We start from the raw sequence: 23973 nt of genomic DNA on the forward strand, positions 1-23973 counted from the left end.
GAGGGCTTGGACTGGAGGAGCGAGGGTTTGTCTGGACTGGAGAGGTTGGGTGGGAGCTCATCTTCTGCAGCCGGGTGGTGAGAGATGACTGCTTGTAAGAAATAAACGGTTTTCTTCCACTTTATTTCTCCCTTTGACTGATTTCGGTTCCAAAGGTACTTTACTCAGGGATTTTCCGCCCGGAATTACAGTATCTTAGAGTAGGCTTTTATCTGATTTTAATTTTGTTCCTTTTCCTTATCTCTACTCTCTACACTCCATGTATATTCTTTATATAGAAAAATGTTAGCTATGTACATCCCCTTTTCATTCATTTATTGTACTTTACAACCCCAAAGTATGACCTCATTCTCGGTTGGAACGCATCATTCTGTCTTTCGCACACCCCAACACTTATTTCTAACAAAATGGGGCTGTCAGACTTATTTTTAGAATGCTATGTGTACATCACGGCGTTAATAGTGATTGTTACGGAATTCCATCCAGTTTGGATTTCTGTTTTTGTCCTTTTCCTTGCTGTTTACGAAAAAGCGATTTATAAATCATTAGTATAATGAATAGGCGTTACTTTTGTGTAAGAGGGGAAATTTTGTTAACGAGAACTCTGCATCCCTTTGGATTCACATTTGTCTGTGGCGAAAGAAAAGCTTTCTTTATCCCTTCCTTTTTATCTTTTAAGGAAAGAAAGCACCGTACTTTTCATCTCACACGAGATGGAAAGGCAACCCTGGCGCCCATTGGAGACGCTGCTAGAGGGTCCGCCTTTGCAGAGCATGCTGGGACGTGTAGTTCCAGCGGACGCGGGCGCAAGCGCACTTCCTGCCTTTGGGGACGAAAGAGCCTGACCGTGCTCTTTATGTGTCCGTGGAGATGGTGAGCTTTTTCTTTCCCCGACACTTGTACCCTGGAGGTAGCTGGGGAGGGAGTTCTTCTCAGGACTTCCCACAACAAGGGGGCGAGGCGTGGCGGGAGGCGCCTGAGAGAGTGCATTGGCCGGGTTTGGTGCCGGGGCCGGGGGCGTGGGGGTAAGAAAGGCGGGGATTAGAAGGTGTGGGTTGGTGTTTTGCAAACAGTGCGGAGTGATGACCAGGACTCCTCTCCAGGTTTTGAGGCCTAGAACTGGCTCTGCGTTAGGGAGAGGCAGAGCCCTAGCTGTGCATCGTAGCCCTTAAGGATCAGGGGTTTGGGCTCTCGCTTCTGAATTTGGATGGGGGAGGTCACGAAGACAGAGCTTGGGGCTGTGGGACCTTTCACTGTGTTGGGGTCAGATTCTCAAAGGGGAGGGGCGGCCACTCCAGACCTTGGCAGGGAATTGCAGGAAAACTGATCTAGGACCTTAGTGGCCCTAGAATTTAGTTTTCTTGACATTCAGTTCTTTCCTTTTTCCTCTGAAATGCACCTCCTGTAGAGGTGGTGTCATGTTTTGTCGGTAACTTTCTGAATTATCTTCTGTAAAGGGCTGCGTAATTGATTACCTACTTTCTCTTGGCTATGAAGAGCAGTCAGTTATTGTTCTTTGAGTGAATGTGCTTTGAACAGCTTAAAAGTACTTTACAAGTGTCATTTATCATTTTTAATAAGCAAGGAGGGGGCTGATACTGCTGTGTGGCCATCTTGGGAGGGCCAGAGCTTTGGAGTTCCCTGTGTCTGGATTGCCTGATTGGAGCTGTGCCCCAGGACACTGCAGTGACCATAGAAACAGGGTCAGAGCCCCAGTCAGCAGGGTCAGTGGCCTTTCCTGTAGTGCTCTGCAGGGAAGGAACCTATTCCTAGCCTCATTGTGGCCTTATTGTTAGGGAGGGTGTAGGTTACATGCAGGTAGTCAGACAGGGTTTCCATAAAGACAGTCCTGACTTCTCAAGACTCCTTCTCTTTTTCAGCTCTGCCTCCTCAGGTCTCTATTTGACCACACAAGATGGCATTGAGGACCTGACCACTGCCCCTGACTATATTGTCTTTGGTGAGCAAAACTTTTCAAGGTATTTATACCTTAAGCTGGGTTTAATTTCTAAAATTACCACATGAAGCTTGGATATAGTTAAATATCCCTTGAAATCCTCTTACTTGCTTATAATTTATATGTACAAATATGCAGCAACATATGTGTAAATGTACTCATATATGTTCTTTAAACATTAAAATACCTCTTAGCATGACAAGATGCTCACTTAGGAGAGGCATGTGAGAACTGAGACTGAGGAAACAGGAGACTCTCTCATCTCACACTTAACTCCAGATACTATACTGTCTTGAGTTGATTTGGCAAATTTTTGTACACATAAAACATGCAGATGAGTCATGCAACTTGGCTTTTTTTTCCCCCTGAAATATCATCTCTGTGCCCAGAGGGAGGAAGGATTTTCTTTCATTCTTTGAATAAGTATTGAGAGCCTGCTTTGTGCCAGGTAATGTTTTAGGCACTGGGGATACCATAGTGAACAAAACAAAGTTCCTGCCTACATGAAACTGACTGTCTAGGATGGGTACTCAGACAATAAACAAGTAAATACACAGAGTGTCAGATAGTGAGTGACTAGTAGGGGAAACCACACAGAGTAATAGGGTTGGGAAGGGCCCAAGACAGCTGTTATTTCATGTAGGGGGTCAGGGAAGGCTTCACTGTTAGTGTGACATTAAGTAGAGATTTGAAGAGGGGATGAGCTTTGCAGATATCTGGGGCTGAGGTAGTTCCAGGAGGAGGGAATAGCAAATGCAAAGACCCTGAGGTACAGATGTGCTTGGCCTATGTGGGCAGCATCAGGAGGCCACTGTGGACAGAGGAGTGAGTGACAGCATAGTAGAGACTGATAAGAGAGAGGTAAGAGATCCAGATGATGGGGCCATGTAGTAATAGAGGAATTAAACTGTATTAAAATATATGATTCAAACAAAGATAAATTATTGTCATGAACCCAGTATGATTGTCATGTAGCCTTAATGCATATACCTAAGTGCCCTCTCCAAAAAAGAACCTCTCCCCCTAAAAAGGCTATTTCAGTTTAAGTCGACCCGAACAGTATATCAGAGCAGCCATTTCTTCACATATTTGAGTAGTACTGGGTATTATCTGTTTTTAACATTTTTGCCAATCTGATGTTTAAAAAATGATATCTCATTTAAATTTGCATTTCCATTATAAAAGTGAGTATGAAAATTTTTTATATACTTACTGACCATTTGTGTTTATTCTGTAGATTTCCTGTTCACATCCTCTGCTCATATTTGTATTGCATTATATATTTTTCTAATTGACTTGTAGAACTATAAAATATATTTTGTGATCCTTTTAATAGTTGCAAAAGTATTTATTCCCAGTATGACTTTTCTCTTTTAATATTATTGATTGCCTTGTTTGTTTGTGTAGTCAAATGTGAGAGTCTTTTCCTATATAATTTCCAGGTTTTATATTTTTAAAAGGACTTTCTCACTGTAAGATTATAAAAATATTCTTCTAGTATTTTTCTGATATTGTTACAGTTTTATTTTTAATGTTTAATTTACCTATAGTTTATTTTTATAAAGTGGTGTTGGCAAGTTTATATTTTCCCTATGGACAAGCCAGTTGTCCCAAGACCATTTATTAAATATCCATCCTTAAAAAAAAAACAAACAATTTCCATCCTTTCCCAAATATTTGAAATGCCACATTTATTGTATGTATTAAATCCCTATAAGAGAATGGGCCTATTTCTAGATTCTGTTCTATTATTTTTTCTGTCTACCCTTTCATCAGTACTACCCTATTTTAATGAAAAGCGCTGTATGTTTTGATACCCAGGATGAACAAATCCCCCCTCATCCTCATTTTTTTCTTTCTCAAAAATATATGTTCTATAGGTGATATTGGCATATTAGTTTCTTAAGGCTGCACTAACAAAGTACCACAAATTGGGTGACTTAAAACAACAGAAATATATTGCTTCATAGTTCTGGATCCAAAATCCAGGTGTCAGCGGGACCATGCTGCCTTTGAAACCTGTATGGAAATATTTTCCTAGCTTGTGGTGGTTTGCTGGCAGTTTTTGGCATTCCTTTCTTACAGCTGCATAACTTTGATTTCTGCATTCATGTCACAGGGTGTCCTCCCTGTGTGTCTCTGTGTCTTCACATGACCACTTTCTTATAAGGACACCAGTCATATTAAATGGGTCCTGTGCTTCTCCAGTATGACCTCATCTTAACTAATTATATCTACAATGACTCTTTTTCCAAATAAGGTCACATTCTGAGGTATTGGGTATTAAGACTTCAACATATTTTGGGGAGTAGGGAAAACACTTCAGCTTACAACAGGAAAGCACTAGAATCTTAAAATATTGAGTCTTTTCATCCAGAAACATAGATTTTCAGTTGATTCCTTCAGTTGCTCAGGAAGCGGCAGAGTGTTGCTGTTTTGAAGTTACTGTGCCTGTTTCTTTGACTGCTTTTAAGGTGATTCTCTTTGTCTCTGATTTTTCAGAAGTTTGACTATGATTTTCTTGGGTGTGCTTTTCTTTGTATTTAACTCACTTGTGCTTTGGGACTTCTGGAATCTGTGAGTTATCAGTTGGGAAAATCTTCCATCCTCATTCCTTCAAATATTGCATCATTCCTATTTCTCTTGTTTTGAGACACCAGTTATATGTCTCTTAGACCTTTTGAGTAAGTGTCCTTTAAATTTACATTTTATGACTCTTATACAGTCATCCTTTTTTTAAAAAAGATAAGCTTATATGAAAAGTACATGAAAAAACTAAACTGCATCCATCAGGAAGTAAAACAAAGTAGAATTACACAATGATCAAAACAAACATAGAAATTGTAGGAAAATATTCAAGGTAAATAGATTAACTGAAATGCAATAGGATTTTTAAAAAATTTTAGAATAGTTTTAGATTTACTGAAAAATTACAAGATTATACAGAGTTCCTGTATATCCCGCAGCCAGTTTTCTCTGTCAACATCTTACATTTGTGTGGTATATTTGTCATAATTAATGAACCAAGATTCATATATTATTAACTAAAGTCTGTACTTTACTCAAATTAACATAGTTTTTATCTTGTCTTTTTTCTATTCCAAGCTCTTATCCAAGACACCATGTGACATTTAGTCATTGTGTCTGTCTCCTGAGGCTTCTCTTGGCTGTGACATTTTCTATCCTTTTTTGAATTATTGTTTCATTGTTTTTTTTTTACCTCTGTTCTTCAGTTTGGGTATTTTTACATATCTGTCTTTGAGACTACTCTGTTGTCATACCACACAATTGAACTCTTAAGTGTTCTGTTCATCATGTGTATTTGATTACTTTTGGTTGATTCCAAAGTGCTACTACAATTTTTCATCCTTCTATTTTTGTCTATCCTTGTATCTTGTTTTCCCTTGATAATCATCAGTGGTAATGATACTTTGTCTGCTGTTTTGATTATGTGCTTGTTATCATGATGAATGGACCATAGAGGTTCAAGTTGATGGCATCTTTCACCAGGAAGCCTTTTTTTTTTCTTTCTTTCTTTTTAAAGTGATTACCTCAGCTAAGCTGGGTGAGTTCCAGGTTGCAGTTTTGATTTAAGATTAATTTTACCCTTTGGTGGCCTCTCTCCAGGATATTGCCCTCCCGGACATTCAGTTGAGATTGTGGCAGGTCTATCTCCTCAGCCATGAAATCCTGTGGGAGATTTACTTCTGCTATTCAAAGGTTTTCAGCTTAGTTCTTCAGACTCCCAGCCCATACAGCTTAAAAATTCATGCATATGCCTTGGGAAGAGTCTGGTCATGTGTCTGAGGCCTCTTCAGTCCCCAGTTTTGTTACTTGGGCCACTTATAAATGCCACATCTAATCTGGTTTCTTTGCCTTTCTTGAATGGCCTTCATGAGTTTTTAAGCATGGATTCTCAGCCAGAACTGATAAGAAGTTAGTTCTCCTGGGTGAAAAGTAACTGTATATCCTCAGTATCAACATATCACTCCTCTAGAGCTTTCCTTTGCCTGTTTTGTTTTCAGACTTATTCCAAGTCTCCATAAAATGTCTTTCCAAACAGAGGATTTAACCTTTAATGTCAAGTCCTATATATGTTACATCTTTTCTGTTACCTATGGTGGTAACACAGGGGAGGTTGTGTTGCAGTGTGAAATATGGTAGAGAGTGATGTCAGACTTTTCTGGGTAAGCGGATTGGCTGTTTGATATCCAAGGAATCTCCTTCTGAGGCACTTAACTTGATGAACTCCCCATCACCTGGTGTCTGAACCTCATATTTGTAGATTCAAAAAGTTGAAATTAGTGCAGAGATAGATTCAGTCGTGAAAGTCTACAAGGGACTGATGAATTAAATAGAAAATGGATTTATTTTATACTGAGTTCTAGAAATGCCAAGGAATTCAGATCTTCAAGTCCTGGCAAGAAAAAAAAGGAAACCAAATTCGAATCCTAATTTTAGTTGGCAAGCAAGAATTATACCAAGTGGAGTTAAGAGTATGATACAAAGGTGTAGTACCCTTAGATAATGCTATTTTATGAGTTCTAGCTCCATGATAGATTTCTACCTGCTTATTATGATAAACAGGTGTAGCTAGCACTTGGTGCCAGTCTCTTTTCTCACAGATTATGTATGAAATAGGAAGGACCTACCATGTTTGCATCTCTAACTTCTCTTTTTTTGTGTTCTTTTACTATCACTTTACTTTTGATCCATTTTCTTTATATGTATTGCTACCATCATTAGATTATAACCAAGACCATTTATGCATTACCTATTTATGATATCTCTATCCTTCCTGTTATTTCTTGAGTTAAGATTATATTTCATATCTATATATAGAGGTGACCCTTGAAGCATGGATTTGAATTGCATGGATCCCGTTGCATGCAGATTTTTTTTCAGTAAATATATTGGAAATTTTTTTGGAGATTTACAACAGTTTCAAAAAACATTTTCTTTTCTCTGGCTTACTTTATTGTAGGAATACAGTGTGTAATACATATACAAAATATATGTTAATCAACTGTTTATATTACCAGTAAGGCTTCTGGTCAACAGTAGGCCATTAAGTAATTAAGTTTCTGGGGAGTCAAAAGTTACATGCAGATTTTCTACTGCATGGGGGTCTGTGCTGCTGACTTTGTGCTATTTAAGAGACAACTGTACATTTATATCTATTTATCTATATATCTATCTGTAGGTAGATAATGGATACTTCTTATTTTCAGTATCTTTTTAGGGTAACATCAGTATTGTCCTGTGCTCTCTTGTCTATGCTCCATCTACTCCATGCTCTCAACAGGTACATAGAGGGCACCAAATAGTGTAGTGTTAGCTACTTTAGAACTGTGAATCCTTTCTGAGCAACTTCCTAGCCCTCCGCTTTGTTAGTTTCAGTGTGTAGCTTTACTTTTTTTCATAAATGGTTGCATAAGTGAACCCTTAGTGAATAGGTATTTGATGTTTTAGGAACACAGGCACTGGAGGATGTGCCAGTGGACTTTACCTTGTAGGAATTAAAAGAGCCAGACCATTAGCAGACACTATCTGTACAGGGGTGTGATAATAACTGTAGGAGCTTGTCTCATTGGGTCACTGTAGCTTTTTAATTACTATAGATTGCAGTGACTTTTTCCTCAAATGTCAAAACTTATGGGATTATGGGATTTATAAATATTTCTCTGCTGGGCTTTGGGTTTAGGGACCACAGATTTAAAATTTTGTGCAGAGACACAAGATATTTCTTTTACTGCAACCAGGTGATACCTCTTTTCTTTAAAACGTTGTAAATAGATAACTTTATTATGTTACCTTAGCCATATCAGTATTCCTACATAGAGTTCCTGAAGGTGACTTAGGACACAATTCTGAAATCACCATAAACACCCAAGCCTATATCCTTCACCAGAAATAGGGTATCAAGCATTTTAAATCAGATATTATCTACTAAATTGGAAGAACCATATTAACTGATAACAGAGAACAAAATGGAGAAATGTCATGAAATACTTAGCCAAGAAAGAATCATGTAGCTAAGTAACAACTTAGTAGCTAGAAATTCCTGTAAATAATAGCCCATCTATCCACTGTGGTGGTGGTAGTAACACTATTGGTACTAGAAGGTAGATTGGCAATGTTGGTTAGTGTCCACTGTGCAGAGCCCCGTTGTGTAGAACACTGAGTTTATCTAGTGGAACCAGCATCAACTTAACTTCTGCATATCTTTATCCATCTCCTCACATAACTGTGATCTCAGAGAAAGAGACGTTCTTCTTCCATTGTTAATTAATCTCTCCATCTGTACCGCAGATTCCATTGTTTTCCATTTGTTTTAGGACCTTGATTTAATGATTATTTCATGATTCAATTGTCCCCAGTTCTTATTTCAGACATTTAAAAGCTTCTCTTGCTCTTGAAAGAATACCCTGCCTAATAATTTTTATCTACCTATAAAATTACTCTTCTTTCATTACCAGACTTTCATACTTGTAACTAACAGCCTCAATTCCTATTTTGTTTTAATCTTTGAAGTTACATTCTTCTATTTTTCTACTAAAATTATTTTGAAGAGGCACCTGAATCCTGAATTTTTTCTTGAGAGTAACCTGTTCTTAGTCCTTTCTGTTTTCAAACTTTCTGCTGCATTGTTATTTTGTCTTTGCTTCTGGGACACCACTAGATTGTTTTCTGTTCTAATCTCTTCCCAAATGCTATTTCATTAGCTTCACTTCTTTCCTAACACAAGCGTATGTACTCTAAAGGTTTATTTTCTACTTATCTATTTCTTATCTCAAAGAATCTGTGCGTTCTGATATCCTCAAATAGTCCTTCCATGTCATTAATTCCCTGATATATTTTTTCATCCTAATATCCCATTTGTATTCTGTCCCCATAATTTCCTTTGCTTATAGAGTCTATCTCCACCTGAATGTCCACTTTACTTTAAATCATTTTAAACTCAACATGGTGAAACCTGAAATCACTAGGTTTCCATCTTTAATATTTCTATCATTAGTACCAGTATTCGTTCAAGACTTCTTGGCTAGAAACCACTGTATCTTTATGAATTTCATTTTGTAAAAATTTCCCATAATCAGGGTCAGTATTTTGTTGTTGTTCCTGCCTTTTTATGTTTTAGATTTACTACTGGATTAAATTATTACTAGTGTTATCCCAGCCCAGGCCCATATCACTTACATTATATGTACTTGCTGAATTTGATAGCCTTATTCTCTCTTTATCCATTGTAGATGAAATTAAAAAGCATCTTCATCTAGAGCGAGCATTACATATTAATCATGTTATTACTATGACAGAAAATTCCAGTGTTCCCATCTCCTACTACATGACATCGGATTTCTGTGTTTAATTGTCAGAGTTCTTATTATCCAAGCTCATTTCACTTTTCCTTTCTTACTTTTTACTTCAGCTTTCCAAAGACATACATTTGAATTTGTGTTGACTTTTTGTCATGTCATGTACTTTTCTGTATCTTTACCTTTGATTGATAATATTGTGCATTTTGTTTAATGCTGCCATTTCTTTCACCATATTACCTCTATTAATCCTTTCCTTCTTTAAACTTACATATTACTCAGAACCTATACTGTATAATCTTTTGTTTTATCATAGCACTGGTTTGCTTTTATTTTTATTATATATATTTTTTCTGTAGCTCATGAGCAAGTTTTGTTTTCCTCTTTTATATTCCAGAGGGAAGAGTTACTGTCTTCTGCTTAATTCTGGATGCTTTATCCAAAGTCAGAGTATCAACTCCAAAGCAGAAAGCTTCTGAAAAGCAAATAGTATCATGGCATGATATTAGAAAATTTTTCAGTTGATGGCTCCTAAAATTTCACATTAGAAAATTTGGACTTTGATAACAAGTTTGAGAAACACTAGTAAAATTAAATTACAAGGAAATAATTAAAAAGGGAGACCATGAATATAATAATAATGGGAAAATATTTAGTCTAAACTCAAACTTTTTAAACAAACTGAAAATGTCTAGAAGATAAAGACCTCATAATTATGACACAAATGATAGGAGCTTAAGGTATTATTCTGCTTCATTTGATCTTTTTAAAAAGGCAACTCATAAATGAAAAATAATTTATTAGATATGAGAAAGGATGCATTTGTACTTCAGGCCTGAGTTGTTCTGGAAACCACTTAAATGTAAAGCCATATTTTAGTACTAATGGAATCTCAGAAAATATCTATGCAAGAGAAACATGAATGTAAACTATGTGGTAAATCCTTCAGCCTGAACACTAATCTTATTCAACATCAAAGAATACATACTGGGGAGAAACCTTATGAATGTAATGAATGTGGAAAAGCCTTTAGTCAGAGCATGAATCTTATTCAACATCAAAGAATCCACACTGGGGAAAATCCTTATGAGTGTAATGAATGTGAAAAAGCCTTTAGTCACAGATCATCCCTTAGAAATAATGAGAGAATTCATACTGGAGAAAAACCCTATCCTTGTAATGAATGTGGGAAGGCTTTCAGCCATATTTCAGCCCTTACTCAACATCACAGAATTCATACTGGAAAGAAACCATATGCATGTATTGAATGTGGTAAAACCTTCAGCTGGAGCACACATCTTATTGAACATCAGGGAATTCATTCTGGAGAGAAATCCTACCAGTGTAAGGAATGTTGGGAAGTTTTTTGTCACAGCACATCACTAATCCGACATCAGAGAACTCACACAGGAGAAAAACCCTATGAATGTAATGAATGTGGAAAAGCCTTCAGTCATACCCCTGCTTTCATTCAGCATCAGAGAATTCATACTGGAGAGAAACCCTATGAGTGTAATGAATGTGGAAAGGCCTTCAATCGGAGTGCACATCTTACTGAACACCAGAGAACTCATACTGAAGAGAAACCTTATGTTTGTAAGGAATGTGGAAAAAACTTCAGCCACAGTACACACCTTACTGAACATCTAAAAACTCATTCTGGTGAGAAACCCTATCAATGTAATGAATGTCAAAAACTGTTTTGCTATAAGACATCACTAATTCGACACCTGAGAACTCACACAGGAGAGAGACCCTACCAATGTAATGAGTGTGGGAAAACCTTCAGTTTAAGCTCAGCCCTTACTAAACATAAGCAAACACATACAGGGGAGAAACCTTATCACTGTAATAAATGTGGTGATGTTTTCTGTCATAGTACATCTTTAATCTGACATCAGAGGACTCATTTCAGAAATGAAACCCTATGAGAGTAATGAATGTGTGAAAAACCTGCAGCTGTAGGTCATTTACACTTGGTAAGAAACCCTAGGATTGTTTTGCAAAAAAAAAACTTTATACAAAATTCTTATATACTCAATACCATAATGTTTGTACTGAGAAGAAACACTGTTCTTGTAATTAATCTAAAAAAAATTGTTATCAGTAAGATGAAAGTAAGAACTGTTCATCACCAAAACTGAAGTTTGTTCTTTAAAGACATTTAGAAATTAAAGATAATTTATATAAATGTATATATTTGTTTATAATAAAAGCCTTTCCAGGTAGACAAAAGTTTTAGGATGGCAAAAATTGTTTATATGTAATTTTAATCTTTTTAGTAATTCTGTTATTTTTCAGTGTTAAAACACCTTTAAAGAGGGCTTGAATTTTTAAAAATTGATGTTTGATTAATAGCCATAGATAAGAATACTGTCTCCCATACAGATAATATGCACTAGATTCTAGTATTCATGGAATATTTTTTTAATGGACTATATGGCTACAAAGATAATCTCAACAAAGTCTCCCTGAGGGAAATATTAAAATCCTCCCTGTTTATTTTATCACAATGAAATAAAAGAAATGAACAACTGATAATATCACCACAAAATTTTTTAGAAATTTAATAATTTTTCTAAGTAATTTTTGTTAAAGAATCCAAACAAAAAATATAATTATTAGAAAATGATAAAACCAGAACATAAATTCAGTATTCAAGAAGATAGGAAACAGAATAATGATATAAACCCAAAGAAAATAAAAGAAATACATTAATAAAAAGAAAAGCACACATTAATAAAATAGTTACAAAATATACATTCAATAAGCCAATAGGCAAATTCTAGCATAGGCCAATGGGCAAAAAGAAGAAAACACAACATCTAGGGTTAAGAAAGGAATATAATTATAGATAAAAGGGAAGTTAAAATTTCTGGATCATTCATTAAGTCAAATCTAGCAATTTAGTAAAATCAATACTGAGATTTATCATAGAACTTCCAGACTTCTTCAAAAGTAGAACTGTACATCAATAGGGAATATATCTTAATGGATGCTGTTAAAGCATTTGGCAAAGTATCAAGTGTTTTCTTGAGTTAGGAATAGAAGGAAACTTCCCTAACTGATAAAGGATATTTACCAGAAGCCTATTGAATATTCACACTGTGAATAACTAGAAACCTCCCTACCAGAAACAGTAATGAGACAAGTGGTCTTTGATGTTACCATTATTAACATTTTCCTGAAAGTCCCAGATAATACAATGAGAAGAAATGAGCTAGCAATACTTGAAAGGAAGAGAAAAAAACTGACATAATTTGAGATGCTGTTTGGTAACTAGAAAATCCAACCAGTAGAAGTACTAAGGTGGAGATATATAATCTTAACAACTATGCACAAGTATAAAGCTTCCTTAAATAGAAAATGTAATAGAAAAAGGTGAGTCACAATATTGACCAAAAAATCTAAAAATATCAGGCATAAAGAATGATTATAGGATAAACCTTTTTTTTAAAGAACATAGAATATTATAATAAATGAAGGGGCATGATTGGAAAAATAGTTTCAGAATTTCTAAATAAAAATCTCAGTGGAATTTTAAAAAAATAACAGCTTTATTGAGATAATTCTCATGCTAAACAATTCATTTTTGAAGTATAGTTTAGTGGTTATGAGTATATTCAGACTTGTGTGACCATCACCACTACTTACAGAACAGTTTCAACACCTTAAACAGAAACCCCATGCCCAGTGACACTGACTCCCCACTGCCCTTCTCCCTCCAGCCCCTGGTGACCACCCATCTACTTCCTGCTTATTTGCCTACTCTGGCTTTCTCTTATCAATGAAAGCACAAGAATATGTGGCCTTTTGTGGCTGGCTTCCTTCACTTTATGCTTCCAAGGTTCTTCCATATTATACCAAGTATCAGTACTTCATTTCTCTTTGTGGCTTAATAAAATTCCATTTTACTTTATATGTACCACATTTTGTTATCCATTCATCAATTGGTGGACATTTGGATGTTTCTACACTTTGGTTATTACAAATACTGCTCCTATGAACGTGCATGTGCAAATCTTTGTGTGGACATATTTTCAGTTGAGTACATACATGGGAGTGAAATTGCTGAGTCAATTTCTATATTAACTCACTTTTTGAGGAAATGCCAAACCATCTTCTAAAACAACTGTAGCATTTTACAAGCCCACCAGCAACATGTGAGGGTTCTTTTTTGCACATCCTCCTCAATACTTGTGTTTCTGTGAAAGATAATATGAATATGTATATTTTCATGAACATACAAAAGGTATATTTTCATAAATGTATATTTTCTTTGGAGAAATGTCTGTTCAGATCCTTTGTTCCACTTTCGCTTAGGTTGTCATTGTTTAGTTGTAAGAATTACTTACATATTCTGGATACAAGACCCATATATATATAATTTGCAAGTATTTCCTTTCTGTGGGTTGTCTTCACTTCTTGATATTCTTTGAAACACAGAAGGTTTTAATTTTGATGTATTGTTTGTCCTTTTCAGTGTAACCTGAGGCCATGAAGATTTATGTATTTTCTTCTAAGAATTTTGTAGTCTTAGCTTTTAATTTTAGGTATATGATCCATTTGGAGTTAACCTTTTTGTACATGGTGTGAGGTAGGAGTCCAACATCATTCTTCTGCACATGGATATTTAGTTGTCCCAGCATCTTTTTTGAAAAGACTCCTCTTTCCCACATTTGTCTCAGCATCCTTGTCACTCAGTGGGATTTTAAAATAAAATTCAGCACATTAAAAATAAGTGTATTAGAATAACTAAAATAATGTTTAGTTAGGAACAACAAATACGTCTTGCCTTCCATGTAATTTAAATAGTAGTCTGTTGGAAACAAAATACATACCATTGGCATACCACAGATGAGACAGTTAGATCTAGAGAACAGAGAAATAGGAATGAAAATGTAGTATATGGTAACAATAACATCTTAAAACAGTAGAGAACGAATGGAAGTCAAATGATACTGGGATAATTGACTATTTATTTGGAAAAGTAATTACCTCACTAAATAAACAAAATTAAATTATAGAATAAGTGCCATTTTGTGGCAGTTTTCCAGGTGACAGGAGCTAGGCATACAAATCTGAGTTTTTCTTCAGATCCTTCCATAACCATATTGGACAAACAAAAATGTAAGAAGAGTTTTGAAAAAGTTTTTTTAATAATCACTGATAGAATTATAATGGCACGAGTCAACTGATCTTTGCAAAAAATGGCAAAAGCAAGCAACATTGCTTGGGTGGGGGGAAGGTTGAAAAATCTCAAACAAAGTAACAAGATTAAATGTAGCCATTATAACAGGGAAAGTCCCTTTTTAAAAATCACAACTTTTAATGACTGGTTAGCCAGAGACGGGTAAGATTCCTCAAGGGAGGAACAACCTAAGACAGGCACAGTCGCAGGGGGGCCATCAGGTGAGAAATTGGGGATCAACAGAGGTGAGGCTTAGAACCTCACCCCCCCTGTTTTGAGAGAAATCTTCTGCATCCGTGGGTGTTTTATTGCCCTTGTCTAGCTTGGATTAACACATAGTCTACAGGCACACACCTGATCATCTACATTTGCTCTCTTACAACACTAAACTATGTTTTCTACCTTTATCTTGCATCTACCTACCACTTCAGCATTTTATTAAAAAAAAATAATAATGGAGAAATGCGGGATCCACATATAAATCAAGTATAAAAATCAAATGGATATTCATATTTGACCTGATTGTTTATAGTTCATAATGCGTGATCAAAACAAAGTTTCTGTGATGACTGCCCTTGTACTGTTCACCATGTAAGAACTTATTCACTATGTAAGAATTTGTTCACCTAGTAAGAACTTGTTCATTATGCTTCAGAAGATTGGAGACTGATGAGAATTAGGCTTGGGGTGGATTAATGATTGTGCATTGAGCATTGACTCACCTATACAGAATTTTATTGTTGTTAACAACCATTTGATCAATAAATATGAGAGATGCCCTCTCAAAAAAAAAATTCACAACTTTTAGATTTGCAGGAAGAACTAACATTTATTGGTTGCTGAATTAAATAGTATAAGAAATTAAGGTGCTATGATTAGCTAACTCATCCATGGTCCCCCATCCCTTTAATAGAGAATTCAAACTCACCTTTTCTGTTTAATACTTTGAAAGTTTTCTAGGTTGTGTTTTTGGAGGAATTTGTCCATTGCATCAAAGAAGTTAAATTTGTTGCAGGCATCACTAGTGATAAGTTCTCTTTCCTTGCTGATATTTGTTAACTTGTGACCTCTCCTTTTTTGTGTGTTATTAGCCTAAGTAGGGGCTTATTGTTTTTGTTGATATTTGAAAGAATGAGCTTTTTTGGCTTTATTAATTTTCTCTCTTGTTTTGCACTTCATTGATTTGTGCTCTTATCATTAATATATCTTATTTATTTTTAAAATCTCTGGAATTTACCTTTACCTACAATAATGGTGTATAATTACCTTCAAACATTAGATAGCTTTAGAAAAATGACTATCCACTAACTATAGCACTGGATACAGGAGAGATATTGATTATCACTGCAACTATAATGACCCATTGCTAAAAAGGGGTATTAAGTCAATTGTTGTCACTTCTTTGCAGAAAAAGTTCTTTCATGTTGTGAAGTTTAGCATCTTTAAGGTCTTCCAATTCTGAAGTATCATTATATCTAGTTGCCCTAGTTAGGAAGGCATTGGGACTTTGCATCTTCCAATGGTTCAGGAACTATAATCGCTCTGTGTTTTTGTTGATTTGTTTTGTTTTGTTTTTTGTTTTTATTTTGTATTGGAGCAATTTGGGAAAACATTTTCACTATTGGAAAATAAATCAATATGCTGTATCCCTCTTTGATTCTTGAAATATGCTATACTTGCTTTTCTCTAATTTTCTGGAGTTTCTGGGACAACAGGATCTTGTGTTTTTGCAGTTACATGTCAATCAGGAGTGCTTTCCCTGCTAACTTCCCCTTCACATTCTCCTTCTTAGCACTGTTGAAATAACTTTCTAGGCCCGAGGTGGTGCCGCTCCTGGCTAGGTGCCACCATGTCAGCAAATAAGCTGCTAATATTCGCATCCCTGTAAATGGTCCACTTGACCAGAACGCAGTATATCCAGGCAGCCAATCAGATATTTTCTATTTGTCTCTTCCTTGTTCTTTGTTCTTTATTCTTTATCCTACAAAAGCATATTGCATACTGTCCCATCTTGCAGTTCTCCGAAGGGAGACTTCAGCTTCATGAATGTTAAGTTTGTATCTCCTAAATTGTCTTCTTTAATCATTTTTAACAGTGCTAAGAGAAACTGGTGGGAAAGGGCCAGACTAGAAGGCTTCCCGAGTTGCTTTCGGTGCTCGTACAATCTTTCTGTTTTACCCAAAGTGAAAATGGTCCAGGTTGAAAAGATTCATATTGATAGAAACTGCCACCCTGTGGGACTGGGCTCTAAATGAACTGTCCTGCTCTCAGGCATGTCTCCTCTTTAACCCACCAATGGGCCCCCACCCGCTCACACTAAGGCGCCCCTGCCTCCAGAGAAGATGCGCCAGGGCCAGGACGCTGACTCAGGGGTGGGCACAGGGGGCCAAAGAAAGGGAGCAGTAGAGACCCAGCTGGCAGCAGGTACCTCCTCTATATTGACTTTACTTTGCTTCTACAAGCCTTTTAGAGTGAAGTGTTAGCTCACTGATTTTTAGACTTTTTTTCACTAAAAAAATCCTTAAAAGTACAAATTTTCTTCCAAACACTGCGTTAGCTGCATGCCACACAATTCTGATACTAGGTATTTTCAGTCATTTTACTAACCTACTTACTTCCCCATTTTCTTGTGACATCTTTGAAAGAGACTCTTGATGCCCGTTTCCAGCTCCAGTGGTCGTCTGTGCCAAGCCCCAGATGCCTTCATCTTAGCCTCTTAGGCCCTTGTGCCAACCGCATTTTACTGCATTTGAGCCACTCTGTGTTGGGCCTTAGAGGCAACTTACCCTCTTTGCGACAGAGGAGCACACACAAACATACAAACACAAAACATACACACTGCACACAAAACGCACACCACACACCCCTACACACACACACACACACACACACACACACACACACACACACACACACCCTACACACACCGCCACCTCTTCTCACACACAAACATGCAAACACAAAACATACACACTGCACACAAAACGCACACCACACACACACACACACACACACACACACACACACACACACACACACACACACACACACACACACACACACACACACACACACACACACACACACACACACACACACACACACACACACACACACACACACACACACACACACACACACACACACACACACACCCTACACACACCGCCACCTCTTCTCTCCGAAGGCTGAGCAGGGGGCGCTCCTGCTGGTGGAGTCAGGTATGTCCTTTCATCTCCCTTCGACTGGGCACGGTCACCCTTTAACTTTTCAGGGTTTCTGTTTTCCTCCAGGGCTTGGTGAGAGCCCAATGAGGAGAGAGAGACACAAAACAGCGAGTTAGCTGATCTGGCTGTGAGGTCTGGGAGAGAAATAATCAGACCCGGGGTCCTGTGGCGCTGGAAGACAACGGTTTACTTTGTCTCCACTTAGTGGTCATCAGCCTCAACTGCAACCTCCCAGTATCTTCCCTTTTCTGCAATTGTATCACCCCCAGTGAATAAGCTTTTGTCTCTCATTTTAGGGGATTGTCTCTCAATCTAGGACTAGGAAAATTTCTGCTAACCTGGAGGCAGATGAGGGCATCAGAATTTAGACTCTAGGGCATGTCAGTTACAATGGAAGGAAATTAAGAAATTAAATTCCCAACTCAAAAAGCCTATAAAAACATCAAGGTAAAACAAAAGAATGGAAATAATGAGAGTAAAAGCAGATATTATGATGTACAGAACAGAAAGGCAGTAGAACATATATAAAAATATATAAATCAAAATCCTCATTTTTTGGAAAATATTAAAAGAAAATTACTCTACCACTAGTAAACCTAATCGAGACAAGCAGGAGATGAAGAAGGAAACAAAAATACACTAATGAGAAATGTCAAGGGGACTGGATCTCAGAAGCAGGGCTGTGTACAAAATTTGTGGGGCCCAGTGCAAAACAAAAATACAGGAATCCTTGTTCAAAAAACAGGAAAAAAGTGTCGTGAAGGGCACAAAAATTTAAGGTTTTTTCCTTTCTTCTGTGGTCTTCTTGGTGGTTTTTTTTTCTATTAAATGCCATTCTGGTTAAAGAAGAATTGAAATCATTAGCATAAATTACCCTTTCCATTGGGCTATGTCAGCTTAACTCATATGTAGAATCACCCAAATTAAATATCATTTTGTAATTTATATGTGCACATGTGTTTTCTACCAGAACAGTGCACAAAACTACCTCACTTTTTTTTTTGGTATCATTAATGTACAATTACATGAGCAACATGGTTACTACACTCCCCCCATTATCAAGTCCCCACCACATACCCCATGACAGTCACTGTCCATCAGCGTAGTAAGATGCTACAGAATCATTACTTGTCTACTCTGTGCTATACTGCCTTCCCCATGCCGCCACCACTGCATTATGTGTGCTAATTGTAATTCCCCTTTTTCTCCCTTATTCCCCCCCTTCCCACCCATCTTCCCCAGTCCCTTTCCCTTTGGTAACTGTTAGTCCATTCTTGGGGTCTGTGATTCTGCTACTGTTTTGTTCCTTCAGTTTTTTCTTTGTTCTTATACTCCACATATGAGTGGAATCATTAGGTATTTGTCTTTCTCCGCCTGGCTTATTTCACTGAGCATAATACCCTCTAGCTCCATCCATGTTGTTGCAAATGGTAGGATTTGTTTTCTTCTTATGGCTGAATAATATTCCATTGTGTATATGTACCACATTTTCTTTATCCATTCATCTACTGATGGACATTTAGGTTGCTTCCGTTTATTGGCTATTGTAAATAGTGCTGCAATAAACATAGGGGTGCACCTGTCTTCTTCATACTGGGCTGCTGCATTCTTCCTCTGCCCATTTTTTAATTGGCTTATTTGCTTTTAGTTTGTTGAGGTGTGTAAGCTCTTAATATATTTTGGATGTCAAGCCCTTATCGGATATGTCATTTATGAATATATTCTCCCATATTGTAGGATGTCTTTTTGTTCTACTGATGGTGTCCTTTGCTGTACAGAAGGTTTTTAGTTTGATATAGTCCCACTTGTTCATTTTTGCTTTTGTTTCCCTTCCCTGGAGAGATATATTCATGAAGAAGTTGTTCATGTTTATATTCAAGAGAGTTTTGCCTAAGTTTTCTTCTAAGAGTTTTATGGTTTCATGGCTTATATTCAGGTCATTGATCCATTTTGAATTTACTTTTGTGTATGGAGTTAGACAGTAATCCAGTTTCATTCTCTTACATGTAGCTGTCCAGTTTTGCCAACACCAGCTGTTGAAGAGGCTGTCATTTCCCCATTGTATGTCCATGGCTCCTTTATTTTTTATTAATTGACCATATATGTTTGGGTTAATGTTTGGTGTCTCTATTCTGTTCCACTGGTCTGTGGCTCTGTTCTTGTGCCAGTATAAATTGTCTTGATTACTGTGGCTTTGTAGGAAAGTTTGAAGTTGGGAAGTGAGATCTCCCCTGCTTTATTCTTCCTTCTCAGGGTTGCTTTGGCTATTTAGGGTCTTTTGTGGTTCATATGAATTTTAGAATTATTTGCTGTAGTTTGTTGAAGAATGCTGTTGATATTTTGATAGGGATTGTATTGAATCTGTAGATCGCTTTCGGCAGGATGGCCATTTTGACAATATTAATTCTTCCGATGCAAGAGCATGGGATCAATTTCCATTTGTTAGTGCCCTCTTTAATTTCTCTTAAGAGTGTATTGTAGTTTTCAGGATAAAGGTCTTTCACTTCCTTGGTTAAGTTTATTCCTAGGTATTTTATTCTTTTTGATGCAATTGTGAATGGAATTGTTTTCCTGATTTCTCTTTATATTAGTTCATCATTAGTGTATAGGAATGCAACAGATTTCTGTGTATTAATTTTGTATCCTGCAAATTTGCTGAGTTCAGATATTAGATCTAGTAGTTTTGGAGTGGATTCTTTAGGGTTTGTTATATATAATATCATGTCATTTGCAAACAGGAACAGTTTAACTTCTTCCTTGCCAATCTGGATGTCTTTTCTTTCTTTGTATTCTCTGATTACTATGGCTAGGACCTCCAGTACTATGTTGAATAGAAGTGGGGAAAGTTGGCATCCTTGTCTTGTTCCTGATCTTTGGGGAAAAGCTTTCAGCTTCTTGCTGTTAAGTATAATGTTGGCTGTGGGTTTGTCATATATGGCCTTTATTATGTTGAGGTACTTGCCCTCTATACCCATTTTGTTGAGAGTTCTTATCATGAATGGATGTTGAATTTTGTCGAATGCTTTTCCAGCATCTATGGAGATGATCATGTGGTTTTTGTCCTTCTTTTTGTTGATGTGGTGGATGATGTTGATGTATTTTCGAATGTTGTACTATCCTTGCATCCCTGAGATGAATCCCACTTGATCATGGTGTATGATCCCCTTGATGTATTTTTGAATTCAGTTTGCTAATATTTTGTTGAATACTTTTGCATCGATGTTCATCTGGGATATTGGTCTGTAGTTTTCTTTTTTTGTGGTCTGTTTGCCTGGTTTTGGTATTAGAGTGATGCTGGCTTCATAGAATGAGGTTGGGAGCATTCCCTCCTCTTTAATTTTTGGAAAACTTTAAGGAGAATGGGTATTATGTCTTCTCTAAATGTCTGATAAAATTTAGTGGTGAATCTATCTGGTCCTGGGGGTTTTGTTCTTGGGTAGTTTTTTGATTACTGATTAAATTTCGTTGATGGTAATTGGTCTGTTTAGATTTTCTGTTTCTTCTTTGGTCAGCTTTGGAAAGTTGTATTTTTCTAGAAATTTGTCCATTTCTTCTAGGTTACCCAGTTTGTTAGCATTTAGATTTTCATAGTATTCTCCTATAATTCTTTATATTTCTGTGGGGTCCATCATGATTTTTCCTTTCTCATTTTTGATTCTGTTTATGTGTGTAGATTCTCTTTTTCTCTTAATAGGTCTGGCCAGGGGCTTATCTATTTTGTATATTTTGTCAAAGAACCACCTCTTGGTTTCATTAATTTTTTCTTTGTTTTATTCTTCTCAATTTTATTAATTTTTTTCTCTGATCTTTGTTATGTCCCTCCTTCTGCTGACTTGGGGCCTCATTTGTTCTTCTTTTTCCAGTTTCAATAATTGTGAATTTAGACTTTATTTGGGATTGTTCTTCCTTCTTTAAATAGGCCTGGATTGCTATATACTTTCCTCTTAGAAAAAGAATGGCATGATATATTCAATGCAATGAAACAGAAGGGCCTCGAACCAAGAATATTGTATCCAGCAAGAGTATCATTTAAATTTGAAGGAGGGATTAAATAATTTCCAGATAAGCAAAAGTTGAGGGAATTTACCTCCCACAAACCATCTCTACAGTGCCTTCACTGTGTCCCACAAGTAGTTGGAGTGCTGTGCTGTTGTTTTCATTTGTCTCCATATATTGCTTGGTCTCTGTTTGAATTTGGTCATTGATCCATTTATTATTTAGGAGCATGTTGTTAAGCCTCCATGTGTTTGTGAGCCTTTTTGTTTTCTTTGTACAATTCATTTCTAGTTTTATACCTTTGTGATCTGAGAAGTTAGTTGGTAGAATTTCAATCTTTTTGAATTTACTGAGGTTCTTTTTGTGGCCTAGCATGTGGTCTATTCTGGAAAATGTTCCATGTGCACTTGAGAAAAATGTGTATCCTGTTGCTTTTGGATGTAGAGTTCTATAGATGTCTATTAGGTCCATCTGTTCTAGTGTGTTGTTCAGTGCCTCTGTGTCCTTACTTATTTTCTGTCTGGTGGATCTGTCCTTTGAAGTCTCCTAAAATGAATGCATTGTATTCTGTTTCCTCGTTTAATTCTGTTAGTATTTGTTTCACATATGTTGGTGCTCCTGTGTTGGATGCACATATATTTATAATGTTTGTATCCTCTTGTTGGACTGCCCCCTTTATCATTATGTAATGTCCTTTTTTATCTCTTGTTACTCTCTTTGTTTTGAAGTCTATTTTGTCTGATACAATACTGCAACACCTGCTTTTTCTCCCTGTTGTTTGCATGAAATATATTTTTCCATCCTTCACTTTTAGTCTGTTTTTATCTTTGGGTTTGAGGTGAGCCTCTTGTAAGCAGCATATAGATGGGTCTTGCTTTTTTATCCATTCTATTACTCAGTGTCTTTTGTTTGGTGCATTCAGTCCATTTACATTTAGGGTGATTATTGAAAGATATGTGCTTATTGCCATTGCAGACTTTGGCTTCGTGGTTACCAAAGGCTCAAGAGTAGCTTTTATTACTATCTGACCATCTAACTTAACTCACTTATTATGCTATTACAAACACAGTCTGATGATTCTTTATTTCTCTCCCTTCTTTTTCTTCTTCCTCCACTCTTTATATGTTAGATGTTTTATTCTGTACTCTTTGTGTTTCCCTTGACTGCTTTTGTGGATAGCTGATTTTATTTTGCATTCAGTTAGTATTTGGTTGGTCTACTTTCTTTTCTGTGGTTTTATTTTCTCTGGTGACATCCGTTTACCCTTAGGAGCACTTTCATCTAGAGCAGTCCCTTTAAAATACACTGTAGAGATGGTTTGTGGGAGGTAAATTCCCTCAACTTTTGCTTATCTGGAAATTATTTAATCCCTCCTTCAAATTTAAATGATACTCTTGCTGGATACAATATTCTTGGTTCGAGGCCCTTCTGTTTCATTGCATTGAATATATCATGCCATTCTCTTCTGACCTGTAAGGTTTCTGCTGAGAAGTCTGATGGTAGACTAATGGGTTTTCCTTTGTAGGTGATCTTTTTTCTCTTTCTGGCTGCTTCTAATACTCTGTCCTTGCCTTTGATCTTTGCCATTTTAATTATTATATGTCTTGGTGTTGTCCTCCTTGGGTCCCTAGTGTTGGGAGATCTGTGAGCTTCCATGGTCTGAGAGACTGTTTCCTTCCCCAGCTTGGGGAAGTTTTCAGCAATTATTTCTTCAAAGACACTTTATATCCCTTTTTCCCTCTCTTCTTCTGGTATCCCTATAATGCGAATATTCTTCCATTTGGATTTTCACACAGTTTCTCTTAATATTCTTTCATTCCTAGAGATCCTTTTATCTCTCTCTGCCTCAGCTTCTCTGTATTCCTGTTGTCTGATTTCTATTCCATTAACAGTCTCTTGCACTTCATCCAGTCTGCTCTTAAATCCTTCCATTGTTTTTTATCATTTCTGTTATCTCCCTCTAGAATTCATCCCTTAGCTTTTGCATATTTCTCTGTAGCTCCATCAGCATGCTTATGACGTTCATTTTGAATTCTCTTTCAGGAAGATTGGTGATTTCGGTCTCACCAGGCCCTTTCTCTGGGTTTTGAGGGATTTTGGACTGAACGAGGTTCTTCTGACTTTACATGATGATGGAAGTGATTGCCGGTGAGTGGCACATGTGTCAGCTGGGAGAACAAAGTCTCTTCCTGTTTGCTGGTCACCTTGGCTGTCTCCGCTGCCTGTGCTGGTCAACCACACACAGGGAGCAGCCTCTGGGTTAATCCCTTGAGCTGCCGTGGG

General features: G+C 36.8%; 2 protein-coding genes across 3 annotated transcripts in view; both read left to right on the plus strand.

Moving 5' to 3' along the window:
• ZFP37 (ZFP37 zinc finger protein) overlaps positions 1 to 11435 on the plus strand; it is a 56942-nt gene extending 45507 nt beyond the window's left edge. The window contains 2 exon segments of the mRNA XM_073226033.1: positions 10195 to 11186; positions 11188 to 11435. Coding sequence (XP_073082134.1) covers positions 10195 to 11186; positions 11188 to 11241 — 1046 coding nt within the window. The 3' untranslated portion in view covers positions 11242 to 11435.
• Positions 1 to 23973, plus strand: part of LOC108398488 (KRAB domain-containing protein 4-like) — a 50581-nt gene that overhangs the window by 22452 nt on the left and 4156 nt on the right. Inside the window, exons 5-6 of one of the 2 annotated variants that reach the window (XM_073226022.1) lie at positions 680 to 910; positions 1881 to 1960. In XM_073226022.1, the coding sequence (XP_073082123.1) occupies positions 680 to 753 (74 nt within the window). In that variant the 3' untranslated portion in view covers positions 754 to 910; positions 1881 to 1960. The remainder of the gene's footprint in view (positions 1 to 679; positions 911 to 1880; positions 1961 to 23973) is intronic. The other variant, XM_073226026.1, reaches the window with a different exon arrangement.

The sequence above is a fragment of the Manis javanica genome, chromosome 2 (genome assembly GCF_040802235.1).
Source record: "Manis javanica isolate MJ-LG chromosome 2, MJ_LKY, whole genome shotgun sequence".
Taxonomy (NCBI): Eukaryota; Metazoa; Chordata; class Mammalia; order Pholidota; family Manidae; genus Manis; species Manis javanica.